This window comes from Strigops habroptila, chromosome 1 (assembly GCF_004027225.2).
Source record: "Strigops habroptila isolate Jane chromosome 1, bStrHab1.2.pri, whole genome shotgun sequence".
In the NCBI taxonomy this organism is placed as follows: Eukaryota; Metazoa; Chordata; class Aves; order Psittaciformes; family Psittacidae; genus Strigops; species Strigops habroptila.
The window spans coordinates 349362-369921 of NC_044277.2; the positions used below are offsets into that span (position 1 = coordinate 349362).

The window sequence follows — 20560 nt, forward strand, 5'->3', positions numbered from 1 at the left end:
CAACACCGTTACCTTCAGCTCGGCCTGGGTGGCCTCCAGCTCCTGCAGATCCGCCGGCACCGTCTGCACATCCTTCAGCTGGTCCTCATACTTCTTGAGCAGCTCCTCAGCCCCCTGTGTGCTGTGGATCACCAGGTTGATGGTCTTCAGCCTGCAGAGAGTGGAGACGGGGTCAGGGACCATGGGATAGGAGGGAAACACCGGCACAGCCACCATCATGGAACCATGGGATGGTTTGGGGTGGAAGAGACCTCAAAGCTCATCCAGTCCCAATCCCCTGCCATGGGCTCCCCTTCATGCTGCAGAGGGGCAGGATCCCCTCCCTGACCTGCTACTCACACAGCACATGGTGGGGTTCTGGGCTCAAGCGCACACTGAAGCCAGGTCATGGGGAGCTTCTCCTCACCCAACACCCCAAGTCCTTCTCGGGCTGCTCCAGCCTATCTCCCCCAGCCTGGGTCTGTGCTGCGATTGCCCCAACCCAGCGCAGACCTCGCCAAACCCAGCTCGTCCCACCTGATGTTCCCCCCCAGCAGGGCCAGGACGTGCCGCTGGACACTCACTTCTCTAGGTAGATGCTGGACAGGCTGTAGACCTGCTCCATCTTCTGCAGCATCACCTCCAGCTCCGAGCGCAGCACCGGGGCCGAGCCAGGCGGCTCCGCCTGCGCCAGCACCTCCTGTGCCTCCTCCCCAACCGAGTCCAGGCTCTTCCTGATGCCCTCCAGCTCCACGTGGATTTGCTGCAGGAAGAGGAGGGTCCCTCACTCCGTGTGACACAGGTCCTTGTGCCAGGGGAGAGCAGCGGAGCCAGGAGCAGGGTCTGGGTCTGCAGCCTCAGCGTGGTGCTGGGCACTGCTCTGGGTGCCCCATGCACCACTCTGGGTGCCCCACACACTGCTCCAGGTGCCCCGTGTGCTCTCTGGGTACCGCACACACGTCACCTGCTGCTCCGTGATGCGCCGGGCACATTCTGCCTGCGGGTTCTTGTCAAGCGGCAGCCGCAGGCAATGGATGGTGCTGGACTCACAGCGCTGCAGCTGCAGGCTCAGCTCCTTCAGCCGTGACAGGAAGCTCTGGCACAGGGACTCATCCTGCTCTCCTGCGGGGACAGCCATGGGGATGGGTCAGCACCGTCCCGCTCCGTTCCCATCCCCAGGGCTGGCCCATCCCACCTCTCTCCCCTCCCCACATCCCCACGGAAGCGGCAGTGCCGCGGGGCCGGGTCCCACCTTTCTCGTGGCCGCGCCGCAGCCGGTCGTGGTGCCGGGCACAGGCTTCGTACTCGCGCTGCAACTGCTGCCGCTCCTCGGGCGCGAAGCTGCGCGAATCCCGGCTCTCCCGCAGGAATTCCTGGTAGTGCGTCTCCAGGCTCTGCAGTGCCTGGCGGCATTCCTCTGGCGGCAGCGTGCGGAACTGCGGGAGCACCGCCCGTCAGCACCAGACACGTGTGTGCACCAGGACAGATGTGTGCACCGGGACATGTGTGTGTGCATTGGGACGCAGTGTGTGCATCGGGACACACGTGTGCACCGGAACCCCCATGTGCATATCGGGACACGAGCGTGCACTGGGACACGTGTGCACTGGGACGTGTGTACACTGAGACAGATGTGCACCGGGACCTTCACGTGCAACACGGGGACTGTGTCACTCCAGGACCCATGCATGCACCAGGAGCCCGTGTTGCACCAGGACCCATGCACGCACCAGGAGCCCGTGTTGCACGGGGCACTTACCGTGAGCTGGGACCAGGCCTGGATCTGCCGCATGTCACGGGTCAGGCACTGCCAGGCCCGGAGGCTCCGCAGGTCCTGGTGCAGCTGGTGCCAGAGCTCCAGTATCTCCTGGTGCTCAGCTTCCAGCCTGCGGGAACGTGGCATCAGTGGCAGGTGGCACCGGGACCCCCCGGGCTGGGGGGGTGCCATGAGGCCGGTGTGTGCTATGGGGCCACGGAACCGTGCTCACCTCCGCACCGCGTCCAGTGCCTCGGGGTTGGGGGGTGGCAGGATGAAGCACACACTCGGCACCTCGGCCTCGCCGCTACCGCTCAGCACCTTCCACTTGTGGGGCTGCGCGTTGCTGAGCAGCGTGCACGTGTCCTGCTTGTGCACCGTGATCTGTGGGGCCGGGGTGTGAGCACGCGGGGGGGATATACCCACGCACCCTCCCAATGCAGTGGGGATGGGGGGTCCCCGTGTGCCCCCCGCTGTGGTGGGGATGGAGGCACCCCTGGGCAGCAGTGGGACTGATGCATTGGAGGGTCACCCCTGGGACTCACATATTGGTCTCCCTCCATGTCTCTCCACGTTCCCCCCATATCCCCCACGTCCCCATGTCCCCTGTTCCATATCCCCTCATGTCCCTATGTTCCCCCAGGTCCCCATATTCCCATCATGTCCCATATCCCCACCATATCCCTATATGCCCTCATATCCCCATGTCCCCATATCCCACCCATCCCCTGTTCCCCCACATCCCCCATACCCCCCCATCCCATGTTCCGGCCCCGGCACACCTGCAGCTGCCGGTAGTCGCAGACGGCCTGCAGGCGGGGCCGGCCCTGCACCGCGGCACCGGGGCTCCGCGGCTTCAGCTGCACGATGGTGCTGGCGCGGCGGGAGAGTGCTGGGAGCTGCGCCCCCACCTCCTGCAGCTGCTCCCGGAGCTCCTGCACAGCAGCGGGGTGTCAGCGGGGATCGGGGGGGATGCGTCCACTGCGGGGTCACCCCACACACTGCCGGGGCACCCCCCATGGGGAAGCTGGGGGGGGCACTGCAGGGAGCGGGGGCAGGCCTGCAGGGCAGGGCTCTGCATGGAGCTGGGGGTCACCCATAGGGCTGCACTGGGGTCCCCATGGGAGTGGATGCTCACGCTGGCGCGATGCAACAGAGTGCATTGGCACTGCACTAGGGCACTGTGAGGCTGCACTGGGGTGCATGCTCATAGTAGCATGCTGCAGCAGGGTGCATTGGGATGCACTGGGGCACACTGGGCTGCACTGGGGGGTCAGCTCACATTGGTGTGCTGCAGCAGGATGCTTTGAGGTGAATTGAGGTGCATTGGAGGCCCCATAGGGATGCATTGGGGTGCCCACAGGGGTGCCTTGGGGCTCTGCTCACGTTGGCGTGCTGCAGCAGGGTGCATTGGGGTGCACTGATGTCCCCATATGGATGCATTGGGGTACATTGCAGGGGTGCATGTTTCCACTGGCATGCTGCAACAGGGCGCACTGGAGTCCCCATAAGCATGCATTGGAGGTGCACTGGGGGGTGCATGCTCACGTTGGTGTGCTGCAGCAGGGTGCATTGGGGTCCCCATAGGGATGCATGGGGTGCCCACAGGGATGCATGGGGCACACGCTCACATTGGCGTGCTGCAGGAGGGTGCATTGGGGTGCCCATAGGGGTGCATTGGGGGTGCATGCTCACATTGGCGTGCTGCAGCAGGTCCTCCAGGCGCGCGGCGCTGAGCCCGCGGTCGCTCCGCAGCTTCCGGCCCATCAGGTCCCGCAGCTCCCGCAGCAGCCGCTCGGCCTCGCGCACCTCCGCGAAGAACTGGGGGGGCAGCAGGGTCAGGGGGGATCAGAAGGTAGGTCAGTGGGAGGTCACTGGGGCCAGGGGGGGCAATGGGGGAGTCACTGGGGGGGTCACTGAGGTTGGGGGGGGGTCAGTGGGGAGGTCACCGGGGTCATACCTGGAAATAGGCCCCATTCTCCTTGAGGTGGGTCTCAACGCAGCAGCACAACTGCAGCATCCAGCTCCACTGCGTGCGCAGCGCCGCCAGGAACGACTGCGGGGATACGGGCACGGACATGGGACACAAGCGGAGAACACGGACGTGGGACACAGGATGCAGGACACGGACACGGAGCTGCCACCGGCAGCAGCAGCCCTGTGTCCCCCATCCCCATCCGCTCACCTCAATGGTGTCACGGGCCGGGTGCTGCTCCCGCAGCAGTTGCTCCCCGCAGCTCTGCAGCTCCTGCACCCGCCGCTCCCGCAGCTCCAGCTCCCGCATCAGCCCCTGCGGGGGGACACAGTGAGGGGCCCCCCCAGCACGGCACGGCCCGCACGCACATGTGCACGTCTGAGCACGTGTATGTGTGCGTGTCTGTGCACATCCATGCGTCCATGCACATCCATGTGTCTGTGCATGTCTGTGTGTCCATACACATCCGTGCATCCATGCACACCCAAGTGCTCATGCACATCTGTGTGTCCTTGTCCCTGTTCACACCTTCCAGCCCCCACCCGGGCTCATGCCTGTGCTGGGGGTGCTGGGAGGTCTCAGGGGATGGGACGGGGACCCTGCAGGACAATGGCTGCATGCAGGAACAGGGACTGTGCAGTACAGTCAATGCAGGGACCAGGAGCAGGCAGTGCAGCCACATGCAGGGAAAAGGACAGGGATGGTGCAGGATGGACACAGGCAGGGATGGAGATGGTGCAGAGTGGCTGCGTGCAGGGACTGCGCAGGACAGTCATATACAGGAATAGGGACCATACAAGCACAGTTCCATGCAGATGGGGATAGTGCAGCACATGCAGGATGAAGCTGGGGCTGCTACAGGACAGGGCTGGTGCAGCCCAGCACATGCAGCGATGTGGCACCCCACATGCAGGAATGCTGCACCCCACGTGCAATGATGCTGCCCCACACACACAATGATGCTGCACCCCGCATGCAGTGACGCTGCACTCCCCACACAGTGATGCTGCACCCGCCACGCAGTGACGATGCACCCACACATGCAGTGATGCTGCACCCCACGTGCAGTGACACTGCAGCCACATGCAGTGCCATGCACACCCCATACCGAGTAGGCCTCCTGCTTGGCGGGCAGCGCGGGGCCGCGGTCGCTCCAGTCGAACGTCACCTCCTCGTCCTCGCGCTGGCTCAGCCACAGCAGCTCCGCGGTGGCAGCGCCCACGAAGCCCAGCAGGGCCTCGAGGTGCCGCAGCCGCTGCGACGATGACTCCTGGGCAGGGACGGGGCCAATGTCAGCACCACGGGCTCCATCCACCCCTCCACAGCTCCCCATGGCCCTCGGCACCCCCCTATGGCCTTCATCTGCCTCCCCATAGCTCCCTATGGCCCCCAGCATCCCCCCCTCACCAGTACTCACCAATAGCTCCCTCCTCACCAGTACCCCCTGCCTTACTCACCAGTAGCTCCCCGTACTCCTGCTCCAGTTTGCCCAGACTCTCCCTGTAGGCGCCGCGGGAGCTGGGGGGCAGCTGGGCCTGGTGGGGGAAATGGGCTGTGAGAGGGAACAGCAGCACCTACAGCGCACCCACAGCACCCATAGAGCACCCACAGCACTCACAGAGCACCCACGTCACCCCAACCCCTCCCCAGCACCCCAACCCCACAGAGCACCTTGGGGACCTCTAGGGTGATCAGAGCTGGAGGCACCCCAGGGGACCCCGGGACCAGGTCAGACCCCCAGCACTGACCTCGTCGTCGCGCGCCCGCTGCACCTTGGCGCCGAAGTCGTGGATGTCACGGTGGAGGCCGCGGTGGGCGCTCAGCAGCGACTCGAGCGAGGGCAGGTCCATGCCCCAGCCGGCGCCCGCCACCCGGCGCTGGTTGTCCTGCACCCAGCCCCGCAGCTCCTGCACGTACCGCAGTGCCGCCTCGGACGGGGCTGCCGCCACCGGAGCTGCCACTGCCACCGGAGCCACCGCCACCGACACCGGGACCCCCGACTTGAGGCGCAGGTTGTACTCGGTGCGGATGGACACCAGGCGCTCGTGCAGGCGGTACACCCTGAGGCATGGACATGGGACAAGGGGCTATGGTACACCCCGCAGGCATGGACAGGGGGACACATGGGGATATGGTACATCCTGCAGTGCACGGGACAGAGAGGTGGGACAGGGGACATGGGGATACAAGACATGGGGATATGGGGAATGGGGATATGGGGACGGACGACATGGGGGGACATGGAGGTTTTGGGGATACAAGGGACATGAGGGACATGGGGAGACATGGAAAGCAAGGGGAACATGAGGGCATGGGAGACATGGGGGCATGCAAGCACCAGGGCACACTGTGTATGGGGGGCACATGGCATGTGACACACCACACAGGACACCCCACATCGGACACGCCACATGGGACACCCGTCATGGGACACGCAGCATGCGTCACAGCACACGTGTCACCCCCCCCGTGTCACCCCCCCAGTGTCGCCCCGCGGCGGCGCCGGTACCTGCGGTACATCTGCTCGCCCTGCGGGTGCCGCCCGTCCTTGAGGCTCTGCACGTCGGTGAAGAGCAGCCGGATCATCCCGTCAGCCTTGTCCAGGTCCCGCTCCACCTCCGCGGCCTTCTGTGGCCCCTTCCCTGCCTCCAGCAGCCGCAGCTCCTGCACCGAGCACGGGATGGGAACGGGAATCAGCACAGGAAGGGGTGCGGGAATGGACACTGTCACTGTCGCAGGCATGGAAATGGGAATAGGCACTGGCACCATCATGGGCATGGGAATGGCCACAGGCATGGACACAGCAAAGGACACAAGAACAAGAAACGGAAAGGGCACAGGAAAGGGCATGGGAACGGGAATGAACATGGGAAACGGAACAGGCCCAGGAATGGACACTGGCATGGGAATGGACACTGGCATGGGAATGGACATGAGAATGCACATGGGAATGCCCCCGGCGCTGCCGCGGCGCCACCGCTCACCGCCTGCAGCAGAGCATCCGCTTGGTTGAGCTGCTCCTCGCAGAGCCCTGACTCCATCTGCAGCTTGGTGACAACGCGCTGCAGCCGCTCCAGCCTGCGGGACATGCAGGGACAGCATCAGCGCGGGGACGCAGACCCTCCTGCACCACGTGGACAGTGACCCCATCCTGCCCCACTGATCCTGTCTGTATCAGCCCCATCCTGCCCCACACCCAGCAGGGCTCTGCCAGCCTGGCTCTGATCCCCGCTCTTATCCCACCTGCAGACCCAGATCCAGCCCTGCCAGGTTGAGGAGCCCCGTTCCCACCCCTCCCCACCCCACTCCATCTGTATCCTGCCTTGCATCCCCATCACACTTCCTGTCTCCATCCTGCTCTCCATCCATTCCTTTTTCCCATCCCTGTCCCACTCCCCTTCCTGCGTCCCATCCCCATCCCACTCCCCATCCTGCTCTGTATCCCCCCTCTATCCCAATCCTGCTTCCCATTCAACTCCCAGTCCTGCTCCATATCCCACTCCCCATCCTGCCCCCCAACCATCCCCATCCCGCTCCCCATCCCTGCCCCTGCCCCATCCCGCTCCACTCCTCGCCTCCATCCCGCTCCCCATCCCGTCCCTCATCCCTGCAGCCGCAGACTCTGGCCCCACCCTGCCCTGGCTGCCCGCCCGGACCCGCTGCCTGCACTGATCCCTGCCCGCTCCTGCCTGCGCTGCCAGCCCCGGCCCCGGCCCCGCTCCCATCCCACCCCACTGAGGCCCCAGAGCTGGTGGCACCGGCACAGCCCCGTTCTTGGCACGGGCACCACCGCCCCGAGCCCTGAGCCAGACGTGCCGAGTGGAGCAGAGCTGAGCCAGGCTGTGCCGTGCCGGGCTGCGCCGCGCTGGGCTGTGCCGAGCCCTGCGGCCACGTCGCTTCCCAGCAGCGGTGACTCACCAGGCAGCTCGGGGGGGCCGGGACACCCCAACCCGGCCCAGCCCCATGGTCTGGCCACATTCCACCAGTGCCACAGCCCCAGCACGTTCCAGCACCACCCCAGAGCATCCTGGTATCCCCCACCACTGCCTTGGCTTGTTCCATCACTGCCATCACCCTGGCAAGCTCCAGCACCACCCCAGAGCATCCCGCTATCCCTCACCACTGCCCTGGCACATTCCATCACTGCCATCGCCCCAGCGTGTTCCAGCACCACTCCAGAGCATCCCGGTATCCCCCACCACTGCCTGGCACATTCCATCACTGCCATCGCCCCAGCGTGTTCCAGCACCACCACCGCCCTGGTGCATCCCAACATCCCACTAGCACCCCGGTGCATCCCAGCATCGTGCTGCTGCCCTGGTTCATCCCATCACCGCCACCCCAGTGCACCCCAGCACATCCCGGCACATCCCGTTATCCCATTGTCCCGTTATCCCGTGTCCCGCACTCACCTCTCGAACTCCGCCCGCAGCAGCTTCTCACGCTCCAGCACGGCCACGTGCAGTGCCCCCCACTCCTTCTCCACGTCCAGTGGGTGGTACCCGGGGGGCACCTTCAGCTGCCCCGACTGCACCGCGCCCTGTGCCGGACCCACCGCGCATCACCGCGTGTCACTGCACCCCACAGCGCCGCCATGGGGGACATGGGACATCGGACCCCCACTCCATGGGGCAGCCACCCCCCAGCCCTCACAGGGACCCCAAACCCATGGGACCCGCAGCTCCATGGGACACCCCCCCAGGGATCCCCAATACCCCCAGGATCCCAAACCCCCAACACCCACAGCCCCTCAGGACTCCCAGCCCCTCCCAGGGACCCCCATTCTTTGGGACCTCCATGCCCCTATGGGACCCCTGGAACCCCCAAGACCCCTGCCCCCTTGGGACCCCACACCCTCAGGACCCTCAGGAACTCAATACCCTCTCCCAGACTCCTATGGACCCTTTGCCCCTCTGGACTCCTGACCCCCCAGGACCCCCCAGAACTCCCCCTGCGCCCCGGCCCCCCCCTGACCTCCATGGCCTGGAATATGGCCTTGGAGCGGTTCTTGTCAGCCTCCTTGGCCGGCAGCTCCGTCTCCTTGAACTTGAGGAACTGGCGCCAGAGGAGCTGCCGAAGGGGGACGTGGATAAGGGGGGACGCCGGCACCCCCTGGCACCAGCAGCCCCCAGCACTGGCACCCCCCGGCCATGGTGCCATGCACAGGGCCAGTGGGAAGGAAGCACTGGGCGGGAGCCGGGTGGTGCTGGTGACTCACACGGCAAATGGAAGCTCTGAGTCAGAACAGCCGCAGCTTTGGCACAGCACGGCCACAGCTCTGCCATGGCCACAGCTCTGCCATGGCCACAGCTCTGCCGTGGCCAACCACACCCCAGCACCGCACTGGCACAGAGCCACCGCGCCGGGATGCAGGGAGCCAAATGGGTCAACACTCAACATATGGAGCCCAATGGGTCAATACATGGCTCATGGGAGCAACACGTGGCTCAATGGGATCGACACATGGACCAATGGGGTCAACACATGGAGCCCAAAGGGGTCAACACAGGGCACCAGTGCGGATCCTGGTAGTGCTGGTTTGGGGTGGCCAGCACTGGGAGGACGTGTCATGGCATGAGCCAATGGGCCATAGCATGGCCTCCGCGGCCAGGCCCCATCCGGCTGCAGCATCACCAAGCACCTCCCCGGGCATCAGCGTGGCAAAACGGGGCCCTTTCATAGGGAAATGGGGGGACGTGGGGACACACATGGTCACGGCCTCACCTCGATCTCCTCGTAGCTGGCTGGCACACGCCGTTCCTCGAAGCTGATGGTGTGTTGCCGCATCCACTGCAGCAGCAGCGTCACCACCTCGTAGTACTCCTGCCAGCGCAGCTGCAGCTCCTGCACGGGCACAGGCACGCATGGGCATGGGGACAGGGAAACATGGGGCATGGGGACATGGGATACGGGGATAGGGGGACATGGGGATACGGGATATGTGGACATGGGACTTGAGCATGGGATATGGGGCATGGGGACACAGGCATGGGGACATGGCAATAGGGGTACATGAGCATGGATATGAGCATGGGGATGGGGACATGGGGATGGGGACTTGAGCATGGATACGGGCACTGGACATGAGAACATGGGCATGGAGACAGGGGGATATGGGCATGGGACATGGGGCACAGGGACATGGGCATAGGACATGGATATGAGCATGGATATAGAGACACAGGGACATGGGGACACAGGGCCTGGTGCCACCACTGCCACAGGACACGTCCCCCCCCATTGTCCCCAACCAACATTGGCCTTGACGCCGTCCTGCGCCTCTGGCACGCGCGGCATGGCATCGTACAGCGATGACACATAGGTGATGATGGACTTCTCATCCGGCTGCGGCACGTCCACGTCTGCGGGGGCACAGCGCAGTCAGGGGGGGGCAGGGGAGTGCGGGGGGGTGCAGGGTTTGGTGGGGACAGGTTCTGGGGTGTCCCCGGCACCTTCAGGGTCCAGCAGCCGCGTCACCCCCAGGTCGCGCTCGGCCACGGTGAAAGCCTGTTCCAGGTTCTCCAGGTTGCTCTGGCGGTAAACGCGGCTCATGTCGATCAGCATTGGCCTGCGGGAGCCATGGTCAGCACCGGCACCAGGACACCAGCACCGGGACACTGGCACCACCGCGGGGACGGTGGCACCACCGCAGGACAGCGGCACCGAGACACCAGCATCACCACGGGGACACCAGCACCACCGCAGGACACCGGCACTGGGACCCAGCAGTGGCCCAATGGCACCAGGCACATGGACCCAGAGCAGGCAGAGCACCATGAGGTGAGCAGCAGCCCCCTGGCCCCACTATGGGGCAGAAATAGCCCTACTATGGAGCAGGCATTAGCAGCACCCTGCACCGGTGCTGTGTGGGGCTGAGTCCCCCAGGAGTGCAAAGCAAGGATGGGGATGAAGATGGGAAGGGGAAGGGGATGAGAAGGGGATAGACATGGGGACATGAATAAGGATGGAATGGGGATGGGATGAGGACGGGGATGAGAAGGGGATAGAGGTGGGGCTATAACGATGGGAAAGGAATGGAGATGGGATGGGGATGGAAAGGGAAAGGGAAGGGGATGGCGACATGGGGATGGGGACAAGGGGATGTGGATGCGGATGCTGTGCCCATGCCGCAGCCGGTGCTGGCAGCACGTACTTGTGCCGGTGGATGATGGCGTTGAAGAGGCGGCCGTCGCGCCAGCTCGCGGTGAAGTTCTCGCACCGCAGCCCCTGGTAGCCCTCGACCATCCGCTGCGACCAGAGCAGCAGCTTCTCCTTGGCCGTCATGTCCTCGGACTGCCCCGAAACCTGGATGTCCGAGATCTGCCAGCAGCGCCGATGGTCACCGCGCCGCACCAGCCTCAGAGCACCGGCACCAGCCCATGGCACCAGCCCCACAGCAACCACCCCATAGCAACATCCCAGCCCTGAGGCATCATCCCTGCCCCACAGGTGGGTGCCTGACAGCACCCACCCTACAGCACCCACCCCATAGCACCAGCCCAGCCCCGGCACCACCTGGAAGTGCAGGATGATGGTCCAGATGAGCCCCAGCGTGAGCTTGGGGTTGCCGTCAGCGATGTCATCGTTGCGGATGTTCACCAGCTTCACCTATGGGGGCACACGGGGTTAAGTGGTGACACTGCGGTGGCACCAGGGGGTCCCAGCAGCACCAACCCCCACAGGCCCCCCTCACCTGGCGATGCTTCAGGTAGTTGAGGGCGATCTGCACATTCTGCAGCTTGTGGAAGCGCATCCGGCCCTTCTCGCGGGGCTGCGGGGACACAGCGCTGAGACTGGCGGCACCGGCACAGCCCCAGCACAGCCCCAGCAGCGGCTGTGCCAGGAAACCCCCGGCCTGGCCCCGGGGCTGCCGCCGGAAGCACGGCTCAACCGGACAATGGGCTCCGGCACCGGATCCCGCGCCCGCGCTTCCTCAGCACCATGGCAGGGCCACAGCAGCACCGCGCAGCCTGCCCTCGCCCGCGGGGATGGAGCCCCTGCACCCCCCTGCACCACGGGCACCTGCACACACCACAGACCCCCGACCCCCCGCGTGCACCGGGGGTCTGCTCCACCCCATGGCTGTGGGGCACCAGGGAAACACCACCGGCCGCGGCACCGCCAGCGCACCAGGACCCCAGTGCCAGCACCTCCCAGTGATGCCGGTGCAGGACACCTGGTGGGGCCGGTGTTGTGGGAACGTCGCAGCCAGTTGCCATGCAGTGCTGCACAGGGACGCACGGTGCTGCACCGGGACACACAGTACCATGTGGTGCCGCACAGGGACACGTGGTGCCATGCGGTGCCGCACCGGGACACGCGGTGCCATGCGGTGCCGTGCGGTGCCACCACTCACCAACCGCAAGCTCCGGACGACGTCGCGCTCCCGCGGCTGCCCGGCAGCGCCGGGGGCAGGAGGAGGCAAAGCCCGAGGGGGCCGGTGAGCGCCGGGGCACCAAAGCAAAGAGACGTCCCCGCGTTAGAGCCGCGGCGCCGGCACCGGCCAAGCGGGGGGGGGAGCAGATGCGGGGGGCACGAGATGGATGGGGGGTGCTGATGACTTGGCGGTGCCGATGGGGGGTGCCGATGGTGTTGATGGGCAATGATGTGGCGGCGATGGCAGCAGGTTCGGCACGGGACTCACCAGCGTGTCCCCCGAGAGCACCTCGAGCAGCGAGATGAGGTTGTGCCCGTCCCGCAGGTCCTCGTACAGGTCGTTGACATGGCGCTGAGCCTGTGGGGACCCATCGCGACAGTGTCACTGTGGCACAGCCCGGCACAGCCCTGGTGCCCGCAGTGCTCACACACAGCCCCAGCCACAGCCAGTGCCCCCCCAGCCCCACACAGCCCCACACAGCCCCCGGCGCTGGTGGCTGCGCCACATGCAGGACGCGGTTGTGCCACGTGGGGCCGGTGCGGGAGCGGGGTGTGAGTGAGGGGCAGCGCAGTGAAGCCGCAGCACACACAGACCTACCTCTGCTCGCCAGTGCTGCGCGGGGAGAGGCAGAAAGAGACAGTCAGGGCAGGACCTGCACCCGCACCGGCACCAGCACCGCGGGCTTTGGGCACCGTGTGGGGACACACCAGCAGCGAGGCCGGGATCCGCGGCACCAGAGACCCCCCACCCAGAGCCAGGGCACCCAGACACACACCCCCCCCAGCACAGCCCCCGGGACCTTGCACCGGGACCCGGCACCGGGGGAGCCGGTACCTTGATGAGGTGCTTGTTGACCCATTTGGTGAAGGTTTTCTTCTGGACACGGTCTCGCTCATCTGCAAGAGAGCAAAGGTGAGAGGGTGAGAGGCGGCACCACAGCACAACTGGCAACACCATGGCACGACACCACTGCACAGTACCAAGACACGACACTGCAGCACCGCGGCACGACACCGTGGCACAGCACCACAGCACAACATTGTGGCACCGCGGCACGACGCCCTGGCATGGCAGCACAACCGGCGGCACCGCAGCGGCCTGGCAGGAAGCGATGAGCCAACAGTGCCAGGCCCAGGCCGTGAGTCATGGGGAAGGAAGCGGTTGCCATAGGCCAGGCCCCGGCACAGCCCCGTGTGCCCCAGGTGGGTCCCGGCACCCCCGGCCCTGAGTCAGCGGCTGCGCCCGCGGGGGCCCGTCCCGCCGGAACGTGCCGGGATTCGCCCCCGCGGCGCCCGGTGGTGCCAGAACGTGGCACCCGACGGGCCCGGGACAGGACGGGCTGGGACGGGCACAGGCAACGGGCAGGGATCGGGATAGGCACGGGCAGGGAGCGGGCAGGGAGTGGGATGGGTACGGCAGGGTGAGGGCAGGGCAAGGGCAAGGATAGGTACGGGCAGGGCCGGGCAGCGCCGGCAGCAGCTCGGGCAGGGTGGGGATGGGGCCGGCGCCAGCATGGGGAAATGCAGCCCCGGGCGCGTCTGCCCCACAACCTGCCCTACAGACACCGCCCCAGTGCAGAGTCTGCCCCACAGGCTGCCCTAGAGACACCACCCTATAACCTGCCCCACAGACACCACCCTGCCCCATAACCTGCCCTACAGACACCGCCCCTGTGAGGGGGTCTGCCCCATAGATTTCCTGGGGACACCACCCCATAACCTACCCTAGAGACACTGTCCTGCCCCACAAGGAGGGTCTGCCCCATAGGCTGCCCTAGAGCCACCGCCCTGCCCCACAATGGGGGTCTGCGCCATAGATTGCCTGGAAACACCACCCCATAGCCTGGCTTGGGACACCGACCCACAATGGGGGTCTGGCCTGGTTCATGGGGGTCTCCCCCACATGCTGCAGTCTCTAGTGGTTGGACCCACTGCACTCCACACCACGGCCACCTCCACGCCCCGCACCAGCCCCACTGCGCCCCACACCACGGCCACCGCCCCACACCACACCGTGGCCATCACCGCACTCCACACCGTCCCTACCGTGCCCCACACCACGGCCACGACCGTGCCCCACATCATGGCCAACACCGCCCCACGCCACGGCCACCGCCCCACACCGCAGCGTGGCCACCTCCGCGCCCCACCCCGCACCGCGCCGTGAGTCCCGGCACCTTTTTTGCCCTCGGAGGCCCTGAGTACGGCGAGGTACAGGTTGTCCTCGGAGCCCGAGCGCTGCCCCACGCCCGGCCCCACATCCTGGCCCCGCCGCGCCATGGCGGCTGCTCCCGCGCCCGCTGAGACCCGACACAACTCGCGGCGCGGCCGCGGCCCCAGCGCGGCTCCGATGGGGCGGCCCCAGGGAGGAGCCGGGGTCCCCTCCCCGCCCCGCACCCGCCCCACAGGAACCGCCCCTTAACTCCTCCCTGGCCGGGCCCGGGGCCGCGGGGAGGGGGCGGCACCTCCCGCCCCCACAGCGGGGGGGTCCGGGACCCCCAAGTCTGCAAGATCGGGGGGTGCGGGACCCCCAGCTCCACACCCCAGAGCCACAGGACCCATGGGCCCCACACCTGGGGGGCTCAGGACACCCCAGCCCCATGGGCCGCACACATAAGTGGCTCAGAGCCCTGCCGAGGGGTTGGGCGTCCCGATCCCAGGATTCCCGCAGGACTCCAAAGCTGGCGGCATCACAGCGGGGTGTCCCATGGCACCCACATCACCCATAGCACCCACATCGCCCATTACAAGAGTGCCCTGTGCCACATCCAGGACCAGCAGCACTGGCGCAGCCTGAACCTTGCCTGGAGTCCAAAGGACACCAGTCCCGTTGCGACATGATTCACGGTGAGGGCAGCTCCCGGCACTGGCTGCACCGGCGGCACCAGCACCACCGGCACCCACCAGCACCCACCGGCACCTGCCGGCACCCACCGGCATCAGTTGCCGCGCAGGCAGCACCGGCAGCACCGGCAGCGTCATTGCCACTGGGCAGCAGCGGGCCGCAGCACGCAGGCGGTGCCGGCTCCACACACGTGCTCTCTACATCTGGCGCCAAGAACAACATCTGGAGCCGCGGCGGCGGGAGCTGGGCTGAGGCCGGAGCCGCCGCTCACTGGGGCACGGGCACCGGGACACGGGCACCGCGACGAGGCACTGGCAGCACCGGCACCGCCGGCTCCACGCACGCTCATATGCTGCCGGTTCGAGCAGGAACCGGCACCGCGGCAGCCACCGGCATCCCCGCGGGCACCACCGCACCCGGCACGGGGCCAGCATCGTGGCCAGGAGGCTCCGGTGCTGTGAAGAGCTGCCAAAGCGCAGGCAGGGCCCAAGGTACAGGCAGGGCCCCGGGTGCAGGCGGAGCTCCGGGTACAGTGCACATGGACACGCACATGGACACACAAACACGTGTGTGCACATGCGTGTTGGGTACATGTGTGCGATGACACATGCCACAGCGCACACATATATGGGGCACACGCATGGGGTACACACACTGGTGCAGGTATGCACCGACACACACCCATGTACACATGCACACACACACCATGCACAGGTACAGACAGCCATGACCCCCGGGTATAGCCAGCACAGCCCAGTTCAGCCCAACTCAATTCCAGTTCAGCACAGCCCAGCACAGCCCAGTTCAGCCCAGTCTGGTCCAGTTCATCCCAACTCAATCCCAGTTCAGCACAGCCCAGTTCAGCCCAACTCAATCCCAGTTCAGCACAGCCCAGCACAGCCCAGTTCAGCCCAGTTTGGTCCAGTTCATCCCAACTCAATCCCAGTTCAGCACAGCCCAGCACAGCCCAGTTCAGCCCAGTTTGGTCCAGTTCATCCCAACTCAAGCTTAGCTCAACCCAGTTCAGACCAGCTTGGTCCAGCTCAGCCTAAATCAAGCCCAGTTCAGCCCAACTCGAGCACACTCCAGCCCAGCTCAAGCCCGGGCCATCTCCCGGGGGCGGGTCCCTCCGGGGGGGGGGGGCGTGTCCCTTCGTCAGGTCCGCCCCTTCCCCCCCGGGATCCCCCCGCCCCCCCAGAGCGGGTCCCGCCCGGTCCCGCGGGGTCCCGAACCCCCGAACGGCCTGAATCCCCCCGGCCCGGACCCCTCGGTCCTCCCGGTACCTCCCGGTACTCCCGGCCCGTCCCGGTCCCTTCCCCTTTCCCTTTCCGTTCCCGTCCCCGTCCCCCTCCCGTCCCGCCGCTCGCACCGGTGCAGCAGAGCCGCGCGCTCAGGTACCGCCGCCGCTCGGGCCCGGAGCCGCCGCTGAGCCACCCCCCGACGGCACCGGGACTGCCGACGGGCCCCGCCCCGGCGGCGCTGCCCGCCATGGTGCTGCCGCCGCCGCTGTCGCCGCCGCTGCCGCCGCCGCTGCAGCCGCCGGACGGACGGGCCCGGGCGGACGGGACGGGACGGGAGGGGCCGAGCGGGACCCGCCCCCGCCGCTGCCACCGCCCCGGGAACGGGAACGAGCGGCAGGACCGGCGGCACCGCGGACCCCCGAACCCCCCCACCGGGCACCCAGCGCCACAGCGCTGCCCCCCCGCACCCCCAAACCCTCCGCACACATGAGCCTGCACCCAGCACCCCTAGTGCTGTGCAACCCCCCCGCACCCCTAAATCGCCTGCACCCATGGGCCTTGCACCCCGCACCCTTAATCTTGTGCACCAATACCCCTAATGCTGTGTAAACCCCCCCCGCACCCCTAAACCCTCTGCACCCAGTGCCCCTGCACCCCCGCCCTCCGGCACCCCATCTGTCCCCCTGTGCTGGGACCCCCTCACCCAGCACCCCTAATCCTGTGCACCCCTTCCCCTGCACCCCTAAACCCTCCACACCCGCGAGCCCTGCACTCAGGGAACCCCCCTCCCGCATCCCCCACATCCCTGATCCCCTGCACCCCCTCCCGTGCCCCCCAGCACCCTCCTGCCCCCATGCCCCCAGCACTAAGTGCTTTACTCCCCCTGCACCCCGATACCCCTGACCCTCCCTAACCCCTCGACACCCTCATCCCCCTGCCAGGGCCCAGCTCCCCCCGGACCTCCTGAACCCCCCAAACCCCATCGCAGCAGCCGGGGACACCCCCAGCTCCCCCTGCGACACCGATCCCCCCGGAGCTGCCGGGTCGCCCCCGGGAGCACACACCCCCGCCAGCTCCAGGCCGGAGCCGCTCGGGGTGTCCGGCTGCAGCCCCCGGCACCGCCATAGGGTGTCCCCCCTCAGCACCCACCTCCAGCCCCGCAGCAGCACCCGCAGCACAGCTCCACGACCATCATCGTGGCGTCGGGGCTGAGGCCGGCGCTGACTCAGAGTGCCCACAGCCGCTGCCAGGCCGCATCCCGGCCCCTTCCCGGCCCCTCCCGGCCCCTTCCCGGCCCCATCCCAGCCCAGGGCCGAGCCCACGCCCGGGCGCTCCGCCGGGATCCCCCCGGATCCGCACCGCGGCAGCGCCAGGGCCAGGGGGGCAGAGAGGGGGACTCGGAACAGCGGCGCCGGCCCGGAATGGGCACGGGAGTGGACACCGGATGGGCATGGGATGGGGACAGGGATGGGTACGGGAATGGGCATGGAAAGGGGCATGGGAATGTGGATAGCACAGGGATGGGCATGGGCACGGGCATGGGCACAGGCATGGTCATAGGCATAGGTATGGCATGGGCATGGTCCCGGCACAGGCATGGGTGCAGTGCAGAGATGGCATGTCACAGGCATGGGTATGGCACGGGCATGGTCCCGGCACAGGCATGGGTGCAGTGCAGAGATGGCATGTCACAGGCATGGGTATGACACACGCATGGTCATGGCATGGGCATGGTTATGGTACAGGCATGGCATGGCACTGGAATGGGCATGGATAGGGGTATGGGCATGGCACAGGCATGTGCATGGGCATGGTCACTCCATGGCACAGGGCCCCGGCAGCAGCACCCCAGGGTGCAGGGGGTGCTCAGCACATCCCCAGCAGCCGCACCCTTGGTGGGTATAGGGGATCCTGTGCCAAAACCCAACCCTGGTGCAGCCCAACCAGGACACACCAGGACACACCGGGACACGCCGGGGTGTGTGGGGCTGGGCCTGACGTGGCACCGCTCAGTGCTGCCCCACGGCTCTGCCCCAGCTGCACCACAGAGATAAGGAGCCGGGGGGGGGGTGTGGGGAGCACCGGGACAGGGCGATAGTGGGAGACCGGGAGACACTGCATGGAGCAGGACACGCGTCCGCCGGGACACAGGTGCCACTACACCCAACATGGCCTTGTCACGCCTACCATGGTCATGCCATGGTCATGCCAGGCTTGCCATGGCCACACCACACTTGCTATGGTCATATATGACATCATGCCATGGCATGACCATGACAAGCTCGGCCATGATCGTGCCAAGCTTGTCATGGCCATGCCATGGTCACACCGTGGCTTGCAATGGTCATGCCATGGTCCCACCATGCTTGCCATGGGTGTGCCATCTTTGTCATGGTCGTGCCATCTTTGCCATGATCACACCATGGTCATGCCACGTTTGTCGTGGTCATGCCACGGTCATGCTATGCTTGCAATGATCATGCCGTGGTCCCACCATGCTCATGCCACGTTGGCCACAGCTGCCCCCTCGCCAGGACCCCCGTGGGGCGCTGTGGGGCAGCACTGGGGGAGGCTGCAGCTGCCCCACACGGGGAGGGGCGGTGCCGGCGGCCCCTCGCACAGCCCCGGCGGTTCCCGGCGGTGACTCAACCGGAGCCGCAGCGCGGAAACACTGAGTGGGGCGGATGGAGGGGGGGGACTCGGGGGGGCAAATCCCAGCGGCCACCTCCGCCCGCTGCAGCCCTGGCAACGGGCACCGGGCCCGGAGCCACAGCCGCGACCGGCGCCACAGCCCCGCACCGGGCACTGGGCAACAGCCGCGACTGGCGCCACGGCCCCGCACCCCCAATGGGACACGGGATAGTTGGGAATAACCATTGGAACCCCTCCTCACAGCACCGTGTGCCCACGGCACCGGCACCCCCCAGCCCAGGAGGGACCAACAAGTGTGGTCAGTGCTACTGAAGCCCCCCAGGACACTCCAGCTCAGGGCATGGCTCAACACGGCCCAACACGGCATAACATGGCCCAACATGACACCACATGACACAACACGGCCCAACACGGCCCAGCATGGCCCAACACGGGTGACGGCCCCCAGCAGCTGCGACCTTGGGGGTGCCCTTGGGCCAGGCCTGGGACAGCGCCAGGGACAGCGGCGACGCCAGAGCCCCGGCCAGAGCCGTGTGTCTGCGGGCAGGGACAGGCAGGGGACGGGCAGGGGATGGGCAGGGACAGGCAGGGGATGGGCAGGGACGGGCAGGGACGGGCAGGGGACGGGCAGGGACGGGCAGAGACAGGCAGGGACAGGCAGGGGATGGGCAGGGACGGGCAGAGGATGGGCAGGGACAGGCAGAGACAGGCAGGGACAGGCAGGGGACGGGCAGGGGATGGGCAGGGATGGGCAGGGACTGGCAGGGGACGGGCAGGGGACGGGCAGGGACAGGCAGGGGACAGGCAGGGATGGGCAGGGACAGGCAGGGACGGGCAGGGGACGGGCAGGGACAGGCAGGGGACAGGCAGGGATGGGCAGGGACAGGCAGGGACGGGCAGGGGACGGGCAGGGACAGGCAGGGACGGGGCAGGGACAGGGTAGGAACAGGGCAGGGACAGGCAGGTCTGATGGCAAGGCGGTGGCAGTGAGTACAGGCAGTGGGTAGAGGCAGTGGGTACAGGCAGCAAGTGCAGACAGCTGGGTACAGGCAGCACATCACGGGCAGTGGATACAGGCAGCAGGTACAGGCAGGGTGCTGGCAGGGTGGTGGCAGCACATCACAGGCAGCACATCACAGGCAGGCTGGTGGCAGTGGGTGCAAGCAGGGTGTTGGCAGGGTACAGACAGTGGTTGCAGGCAGTGGGGCACAGGCAGGGTACAGGCAGGTCTGGTGGCAGGGTACAGGCAGTGCGTACAGGCAGAGCACAGGCAGCACATCACAGGCAGGGTGCTGGCAGCGCCCAATGCCGGAAGCCGCAGGCAACGCCCTGGAAAGTGCCCGGGGCGAGAGACAGGCACAGATGGGGCCACGGCAGGGAGGGACGGAGGGAGGGAGGATGGATGACAGATGATGGAGGGATGGAAGCAGGGATGGAGGAAGGGATGGAGGAAGGGATAGAGGGATGATGGATGAGAGATAGAGGCATGGGGGATGGAGGGATGATGGATGATGGAAAGATGATGGATGGATGGATGGATGGATGGATGGATGGAGGGAGGGAGGGAGGGAGGGAGGGATGGAGGGATGGAGGGATGATGGAGAGATGATGATGGAGGGATGGAGGGATGGAGGGATGGATGGAGGGATGATGATGGAGGGATGATGGAGGGATGATGGAGGGATGACGAAGGGATGGATGGATGTGCAGATGGAGGGATGCAGGGATGATGGATG

At 66.6% G+C, this 20560-nt stretch overlaps 1 protein-coding gene across 24 annotated transcripts in view; it reads right to left on the reverse strand.

Annotated features, from left to right (window-relative positions):
- The window catches only part of PLEC (plectin), a 46008-nt gene that overhangs the window by 15082 nt on the left and 10366 nt on the right, over positions 1 to 20560 (reverse strand). For 8 of the 24 annotated variants that reach the window (XM_032920077.1, XM_030486905.1, XM_030486855.1 and 5 more), the window contains 27 exons: positions 12922 to 12983; positions 12685 to 12699; positions 12355 to 12444; positions 12067 to 12102; positions 11404 to 11481; positions 11226 to 11318; positions 10864 to 11030; positions 10163 to 10278; positions 9966 to 10072; positions 9435 to 9554; positions 8685 to 8780; positions 8123 to 8250; positions 6695 to 6788; positions 6220 to 6374; positions 5459 to 5771; positions 5168 to 5245; positions 4819 to 4980; positions 3921 to 4025; positions 3696 to 3791; positions 3431 to 3556; positions 2518 to 2670; positions 1968 to 2119; positions 1739 to 1865; positions 1232 to 1415; positions 944 to 1101; positions 564 to 742; positions 13 to 151 (listed from right to left, as the gene is read on the reverse strand). In XM_032920077.1, coding sequence (XP_032775968.1) covers positions 13 to 151; positions 564 to 742; positions 944 to 1101; positions 1232 to 1415; positions 1739 to 1865; positions 1968 to 2119; positions 2518 to 2670; positions 3431 to 3556; positions 3696 to 3791; positions 3921 to 4025; positions 4819 to 4980; positions 5168 to 5245; positions 5459 to 5771; positions 6220 to 6374; positions 6695 to 6788; positions 8123 to 8250; positions 8685 to 8780; positions 9435 to 9554; positions 9966 to 10072; positions 10163 to 10278; positions 10864 to 11030; positions 11226 to 11318; positions 11404 to 11481; positions 12067 to 12102; positions 12355 to 12444; positions 12685 to 12699; positions 12922 to 12983 — 3329 coding nt within the window. Of the gene's footprint in view, positions 1 to 12; positions 152 to 563; positions 743 to 943; positions 1102 to 1231; positions 1416 to 1738; positions 1866 to 1967; positions 2120 to 2517; positions 2671 to 3430; positions 3557 to 3695; positions 3792 to 3920; positions 4026 to 4818; positions 4981 to 5167; positions 5246 to 5458; positions 5772 to 6219; positions 6375 to 6694; positions 6789 to 8122; positions 8251 to 8684; positions 8781 to 9434; positions 9555 to 9965; positions 10073 to 10162; positions 10279 to 10863; positions 11031 to 11225; positions 11319 to 11403; positions 11482 to 12066; positions 12103 to 12354; positions 12445 to 12684; positions 12700 to 12921; positions 12984 to 14263; positions 14424 to 16300; positions 16402 to 17321; positions 17421 to 20560 lie in introns of those variants that run through there. The other 16 variants (XM_032920078.1, XM_030486865.1, XM_032920080.1 and 13 more) reach the window with 10 other exon arrangements.